Genomic DNA, 8,142 nt, shown 5'->3' with positions numbered 1-8,142 from the left:
ATCCATTTTATCACTGCTGCAATACTTCGAGACACACAAGAATGCCCTGATGAAGGTGCTGAGTGAAGCCTATGTACCCACCAATATCACTAGTGGGAAAATGGACAACATGGTCGGGCAGGTATTGGAAAGCCACAAAATCACTTTTCATAAAGACGAGCTGTCGCCGGAATGACTAAGTCACAATAGGGCACTATATATCACAGTGTAATTTGAGTACAAATTCATTGTCAGGGTCTTGATACACGGGGATTAGAGTCTCAATATATGTCCACTGACTACTCTGAAAAGACTGAGTAAAGGCATGCACGAGATACGAGCAGTGAGTATGAATGTGAAGGCATTTGATGGATCTCAGAGGGCCACAATTGGGAGGTCAACCTCAGCCTATAGATAGGCCCAACCTGGTTTGATATTGAGTTTCAAGTGCTAGATATATCTTCTACCTACAATCTATTATTGGGACGTCCCTGGATACATGCCTCTGGGGCCGTAGCTTCTACTCTGCATCAGGCTGTGAAGTTTGAGTGGAACCATCAGGAGGTGATCATCCATGGAGACGAGAGTAATACCATTTGTACCAATTAGATTGTTCTAGTCATCGACAAAAGGAGGAAGCTAGGTAGAGAAACATACCATCGTATTGAGCGTGTCAACGTAATTGAAAAAGATAAATGGTGGAGCAACAACATAGAACACATATTGTTATGGACATGGTATGAGCCTGGCAAGGGTCTCAGCATGAATCTCCAAGGGATCACCAAATTGGTACAGCTAAAGCGTCATGGTACAACTTTTGGGCTTGGATATGAATACACTTGGCAAGAGTACCAGGATTGGTCACCACCATGGTATGGTCCTTATTATCTGCTTGAACAACCAGTACCACATTTGCACCAGACATTTCATCAAGACGACATGATGTGGGGGTCTGAAGAAGATGAAGCTTTAGGTGGCATAAGGAAGGTGTTTCTGGATGATGAAGACATGGATTGCAGTGCGATAGTTGAGGAGGAGGAGGAGGAGGAAGATCTTAGTATTCAGACTGTGGAGAAAGAAGTTGTTCTCAAGAACTGGACTGCTGCACCATCGCGGGATCGTCGAGTTCATGGGTAGCCTAGCAATTAGCATCAATTATTTTAAAAGCAATTCTATGAGCATCTAAGACATTTTCAGTATTTTGTTTTGAACGTATTGCTCGATCATCAAGCTGTATTTGTTTGACATTTTCAAGATTTATTTAATGTATTGCTATTTTTAGTATTTATTATTATTCTTTACATTTTATCTCTACATCATTATTATTACCTATCCCGATGAACCTACGACTGTGACATGAAATGAGACAACGCAACATAAGGATAGTGATTTAGAGGATCTAGAAGATGATGTAATACCTGAGGAAATTATCAGAGAAGTGGAAAACTTTGAAAACAAGCCTAAGTCTAATTTAGACGAGACTTAGACAATTAACTTAGGAAACTCTGAAACAATCAAGGAAACATGTATAAGCATTCATCTATCACCATCAGAGAAGGAATAATACATCCGGTTCCTGAAAGAGTATGAAGATATTTTTGCATGGTCCTATGATGATATGACTGGTTTGAGCACATCCATAGTGGCTCACAAGCTACCTACCGATCCCACGTGTCCACCTGTAAAATAGAAACTCAAAAAATTCAAGCTAGATATGAGTTTGAAAATAAAAGAGGAAGTTACTAAGTAAATCAAAGCCAAGGTTCTCAGGGTGGTTGAGTATCCGACTTGGTTGGCCAATATCGTGCCAGTCCCGAATAAAGTCGGGAAGATCAGAGTATATGTTGATTATTGGGATTTAAGAAAAGCGAGTCCCAAAGATGATTTCCCATTGTCCAATATACACATACTAATCGACAACTGTGCCAAGAATGAACTCTAGTCTTTTGTGGATTTCTTTGCGGGGTATCATCAGATCTGGATGGATGAAGAGGATGTCGAAAAGACAGCCTTTATCATACCATGGGGGATGTACTGCTATAAAATAATGTCGTTTGGCCTAAAGAATGCTGGAGCCACTTACATGAGAGCGATGACAACTATTTTCCACGACATGATACATAAGGAAATCGAGGTATACATAGATGATGTCATCATAAAATCTAGAAGAAGCACAGATCATATAGCATACTTGAGGAAATTCTTTGATAGGCTTCGAAGTTACAATTTGAAACTGAATCTTGCAAAGTGTGACTTCGGAGTCCCTTCCAAAAAATTTCTAGGATTCATCGTTAGCCGCCGAGGGATTGAATTGGACCCGTCAAAGATCAAAGATATCCAAGACTTGCCACCTCCGAAGAACAAGAAATATGTGATGAGTTTCTTAGGGCGTCTCAACTATATCAGCCATTTCATAGCACAATCAACCATGATTTATGAACTGATTATCAAAATGCTGAAGAAAGATGCTGCAACAAGCTCGACTAAAGAATGTCAGAAAGCCTTCGACAAAATCAAAGAGTATTTATCTAAACCACATGTTCTGGTCCCACCAGAACCAGGAGACCTTTGCTGCTTTTTATTTGTCTATACTAGATGGGGCTTTTGGTTGCGTTCTGGGACAACACGATGAGACGGGAAGAAAGGAACATGCCATATATTATCTGAGTAAGTAATTCACACCTAATGAATCACGGTACTCTTTGCTGGAGCGTAGTTGCTGCGCTTTGACATGGATAGCTCAAAAGTTGAGGCACTACTTCTGTGCATACACCACATATCTTATATCAAGGATGGATCCGCTGAAATACATCTTCCAGAAACCCATGCCTATAGGAAAGTTAGAAAAATAGCAGATATTGCTGAGTGAGTTCGACATCATCTATGTAACCCAGAAGGCGGTCAAAGGGAAATCGTTGGCAGATCATTTGGCAGAAAATCCTGTAGATGGAGAATACAAACCATTGAAAATGTATTTTCCCGAAGATGAGGTATTGTTTGTGGGAGAAGATATCACTGAAGCATACGATGGTTGGAGAATGTTCTTTGATGGAGCTGCAAACTTCAAAGGAGTGGGTATCAGAGTTGTCTTAGTTTCAGAAATAGACCAACACTATCCGATATCCCCAAAACTTAGGTTTCTATGTACCAATAATATGGCAGAATATGAGGCTTGCATCCTGGCACTCAAGTTAGCCATTGACATGAATGTTCAGGAATTGTTGGTGATTGGAGATTCTGACCTTTTGGTGCATCAGGTTTTAGGAGAATGGGCTATAAAGAACACTAAGATATTACCATATATGTACCGTGTGCAAGAGCTAATCAAGATATTCACGAAGATAGAATTCAAACACGTTCCGATGATTCAGAATGAGTTCGCAGATGCATTGGCCGCTTTATCTTCCATGATACAACACCCATACAAGAACTTCATAGATCATATCCCAATAGGAATTCATAAGTACCCAACTTATTGTGCTCATGTTGAAGAAGAAAGTGATGGAAATCCATGGTTCCATGACATCAAAGAATACTTGGCAAAAGTAGAGTACTCGGAGCACGCAAATCATACTAAAAAATGCACACTCTGAAGGTTAGCCAACCACTTCTTCCAAAGCAGAGGAATTCTGTACAGAAGGTCTCCTGACCTAGGGTTACTACGGTGTGTCAACGTCAATGAAGAATCCAGATTGCTCGAGGAAATTCATGCCGAAACCTACGGGCCGTACATGAATGGTTTTATCTTAGCCAAGAAAATACTAAGAGCAGGGTATTTCTGGATGACCATGGAAATAGACTGCATCAAGTATGTCCAGAAGTATCACCAATGCCAGATACAAGCTGATATGATACGGGTGTCACCCAATAAACTCAATGCAACAAATGCACCCTGGCCTTTCTCCGCTTGGGGCATGGATTTCATCGGTCCGATCGAACCCGTAGCTTCAAATAGGCATAAATTTATTCTAGTGGCCATAGACTATTTTACAAAATGGGTTGAAGCCGTATCTTACAAAGCTGTAACTAAGAAGGTCATTGCAGATTTTGTTCGGGATCGCATGGTTTGTTAATTCGGAGTACCAAAGTCAATCATCACCGACAACACCACCAACCTTAATAGTGATCTGATGAAGGCTATGCATGAGACCTTTAATATCAAGCATAAGAATTCCAAAGAATAAAGGTCGCAAATGAACGGAGTTGTAGAAGTTGCCAACAAAAACATCAAGAAAACATTGAGGAAAATGGTAGATAACTACAAACAATGGCACGAGAACCTACCATTTGCTTTGCTTGGATATCGTACCACAGTTCGCACATCAACTAGAGCAACTCCTTATTTATTGGTTTATAGTACTGAAGCTGTTATCCCTGCCGAAGTAGAAATTCCTTTTCTAAGAATCATACAAGAAGCTAAGCTCAGCGATGCATAATGGGTACAAAGCCGCTATGAACAACTAGCCCTCGTTGACAAAAATAGAATGAATGCAGTATGTCACGGTCAACTCTACCAGAACAGTGTGGTGAGAGCTTTCAATAAAAAGGTCAGGCCAAGGCAATTCATACTGGGGCAATTGGTGCTGAAACAGATCTTCCTACATTAGGATGAAGCCAAGGGAAAGTTTTCACCCAATTGGAAAGATCCCTACATGGTTAATCGAGTACTAACAGGAGAAGCACTCATACTTTTAGAAATGGATGGAGAAATTTGGCCAAAACCTACAGCTCAGACACAGTCAAGAGATACTATGTTTAGGATTGTTTACATTTCTTCATTTGATGTAACTGAACTACGCTTGACCTGATTCCCGTTTAAGAGGGGATACGTAGGAAGCCCTATGGGTTCGGTCATATCTTAATAAAATCTTCATTTTTGCCATGATTAGAAACTTGGGAAGAAAGTTCAGCCAACTTCATTATATGCAAAATAGCCAAAGTATTATCAAAAGTAATGCATTTAAACTGGGGCAGAATTTTGAGGGGGACCGGTGTAGATCTCTAGTATGATGGTTTGAGCCAGGCGAGGCCAGGATTCTGGGTACAGACTTGGTGCAGGATGCTTTGGACAAGGTGAAAGTGATTTAGGAGCGTCTTCGTACAGCGTAGTCGAGACAAAAGAGTTATGCCGGCAGGAAGGTTCGTGATGTGTCTTACATGGTTAGGGAGAAGGATCTACTAAAGGTTTCACCCATGAAGGGTGTTATGAGATTTGGGAAGAAGTGTAAATTGAGTCCTCGGTTCATTGGGCCTTTTGAGGTGCTTCGGAGGATTGGGAGGTGGCTTATGAGTTGGCTTTGCCACCTATCTTGTCGAGTGTGCATCCGGTATTTTATGTTTTTATGCTCCGAAAGTATATTGGCAATTCGTCTCATATTTTGGATTTTAGCACGGTCCAGTTAGATAGTGATTTTTATGATGTGGAGCCAGTGACTATATTTGAGCGACAGGTCCGAAAGTTGAGATCAAAGGATATAGCTTAAGTGAAAGTGCAGTGGAGAGGTCAGCTCATGGAGGAGGCTACTTGGGAGACTAAGCATGAGATATAGAGCAGATATCCACACCTGTTTGAGGCTTCAAGTATGTTTCTTGACTCGTTCGAGGACGAACGTTTGTTTTAGAGGGGGAAGATGTAACGACCCGGCAGGTCATTTCATGAGTTATAGCCCCGTTTTTCACATTTCTACTTCTTTATATATTGTTCAGTTGTATTGTGTGGTATCAGGTTGGTTGGCTCGGGTTCGGAGTGATTTTGGAGAGGAGTGAGACACTTAGTCTCTTAAGTTGGTTATCTAGTTGGAAAAGTCAACCAGAAGTTGACTTGTGGGTAAATGATCTTGGAATTGGGTTTTTATGGTTCGGATAGCTTCATTAGGTGATTTGGGACTTAGGAGTTGGTTTGGAATGTTATTCGGAGGTTCGTGGTAGAACTAGGCTTGAATTGGCGAAATTGGAAATTTGGAGTTTTCTGGTCGACAGTGGAAATCTTGATATCGGGGTCGAAATGGAATCCTGGAAATTGGAGCAGGTCCATAGTGTCATTTGGGGTGTGTTTGCAAAATTTCAGTTCATTCGGGGGTGATTTGATAGGTTATGGCATTGTTTGCGGAATTTGAAAGTTCCTAAGGTCTTAGGCTTGAATCCGAGGTTGATTTGATGTTTTGATATTTTTTGGAGTGTTCGGGAGGTTGGGATAAGTTTGAATAGTGGTATATGACTTGTTGGTATTGTTGGTTGAGGTCCCCAGGGCCTCGGAATGAATTCGGATGGTTAACGGAAAGATTGGGACTTGGTTTGAGCAGTTGAAGTTGTTGCTTCTGTCATATCCGCACCTGCGGATTGGGGACCAGGTGCGAGGTTGCAAGTGTGGGAGGGAGGCCACAGATGCAGAGGATTGAGAGTTGAGGAAAATCCGCAGGTGCGCACAAAGTACCGCACCTGTGAGACCGCAGATGCGGGTTATGACCGCAGAAGCGAGATTTTCAAGGTTAAGTGGAAACCGCACCTGCGATGGTTCTTCCGTGGGTGCGGCGTCGCAGAAGCGACAATATGACGGCAGATGCGAAACCCCTGGGGCAGAAAGTATATAAAGGTCCCTTCGCGAATTTTAGTCATTCTTCACAATTCAACTCCGTTTTTGGAGCTTTTGGAGGGTTTTGAAGAGGGAATCAAGGGGAAACTCGTTGAGGTAAGATTTTTGAACTTAATACTCGATTCTATGGTGATTTTCAGTAGATTAAGCCTGGAATTTATAGGATTTAAGGGTGAAAATTGGGGAATTAGGACTTGGAACTTGAGAGTTAAAATTGGGTGATTGAGAGGTCAAACGAAGTTAGATTTTGGTATATTTGGTATGCATGGACTAGTGAGAGGATAAGGATTCTAGTGTTGTGATTTTTATCCGATTCCGAGACGTGGGCCCGGGTGTAGGGTTTGGCAAATTTCGGGAATTTTGATTTAATTTGATAATTTTCGCGTGGGCTTTGTTCCTTTAGCATGTATTGATGATATGATTCTGATTTTGGATAGATTCGGGGCAATTTGAGGCCGAGTCCAGTGGCAAAGGCATCGCGGAGTAGTTTTTTATCCGGTTTGAGGTAAGTAACGATTGTAAATCTAGACCTGAGGGTATGAAACCCCGAAATTTCGTACTGTTTTGATAAATGAGGTGACACGCATGCTAGGTGACAGGCGTGTGGGCGTGCACCAGTAGGGATTGTGACTTGGTTCGTCCCATGGCAACTGTAAAGTTGCATATTTTGATAAACTCTATATGATATCTATGTGTTTTAGAAATGATTCTACTAAATATGGCTGAATGCCATGTTTGGGCCTTGTGCTATACTGTTTGGACCCTCAGGGGTATTTTACTATTATCCTCACATTGTTTTTGATAGAAAGTATTATCCTCAGTCATGGTTTATAGCTGTTTATTGTTTAATCTTGTTCATCACTCTATTTTAATATATGAAAGTATTTTGGGCTGTGTTCCCTAAGTTTGTACTGGAATGCCCGAGTGGCTTATGAGGTTGATGAGTGAGTAAGGCTGAGGGCCGGATTGTGCGGATAGTTACACACACACACACACACACACATATATATATATATATATATATATATATATATATATATGGATCGGGCTGCATGCCGCAACGATATAGCGCTTGGACTGTAGGAGCCCCTCCGGGGTCTGCACACCCCCAGTGAGCGCAGTCGACTATATATTTATGGATCAGGATGCACGCCGTAATGGTTATTACAAGGTACCTATTGAGCATGAGTGTTGATTGATGAGAGTTGAGTCAAGAGTGACTGAGAGCCTTTCCCGAGGGGCTATATATATATGAGTGATACTTTGCCCGAGGGACTTATTTTTATGAAATTACTGTTTTCACTCTTCTTTTATACTGAGCCTCTATTGAAAATGTTGAACAAATGTTTTAAACAACTTTCATTGAAACTAGAATTATTTTACGAGATGTTCAGAATTTAACTGCTGATTTGAATCTTGTTATTTCCACTGAGATTTTTATGTTATGAGATGTATATGATTTTAAATGCTCGTCACTGCACTCGGTCTTTAGTTATAACTGTTAATTACTGAGTTGGCGTACTCACGTTACTCCCTGCACATTGTGTGCAAATCCAGGTGCCAGGGCATCC

The 8,142-nt window shown here is 41.2% G+C and overlaps 1 protein-coding gene across 1 annotated transcript; it reads left to right on the top strand.

Moving 5' to 3' along the window:
* The first annotated feature begins 2,948 nt into the window (after positions 1–2,948).
* LOC138877956 (uncharacterized) lies at positions 2,949–4,787 on the top strand. The gene is made up of 2 exons (XM_070157603.1): positions 2,949–3,524; positions 4,587–4,787. Exons 1-2 carry the CDS (start codon positions 2,949–2,951, stop codon positions 4,785–4,787), a joined length of 777 nt encoding a protein of 258 aa, XP_070013704.1.
* The last annotated feature ends 3,355 nt before the right edge of the window (positions 4,788–8,142 follow it).

The sequence above is a fragment of the Nicotiana sylvestris genome, chromosome 9 (genome assembly GCF_000393655.2).
Source record: "Nicotiana sylvestris chromosome 9, ASM39365v2, whole genome shotgun sequence".
NCBI lineage: Eukaryota > Viridiplantae > Streptophyta > Magnoliopsida > Solanales > Solanaceae > Nicotiana > Nicotiana sylvestris.
Note: the sequence above shows the minus strand (reverse complement) of the source record. Positions and strands in the feature narration are given on the sequence as shown.

Bases quoted from the DNA above. Each gene is read 5' to 3' on its own strand.
- LOC138877956 (XM_070157603.1), top strand. From the start codon at position 2,949: ATGTATTTTCCCGAAGATGAGGTATTGTTTGTGGGAGAAGATATCACT. The intron at 3,525-4,586 runs GTAGAGTACTCG...TTCCTACATTAG, and splicing joins TCAAAGAATACTTGGCAAAA to GATGAAGCCAAGGGAAAGTT.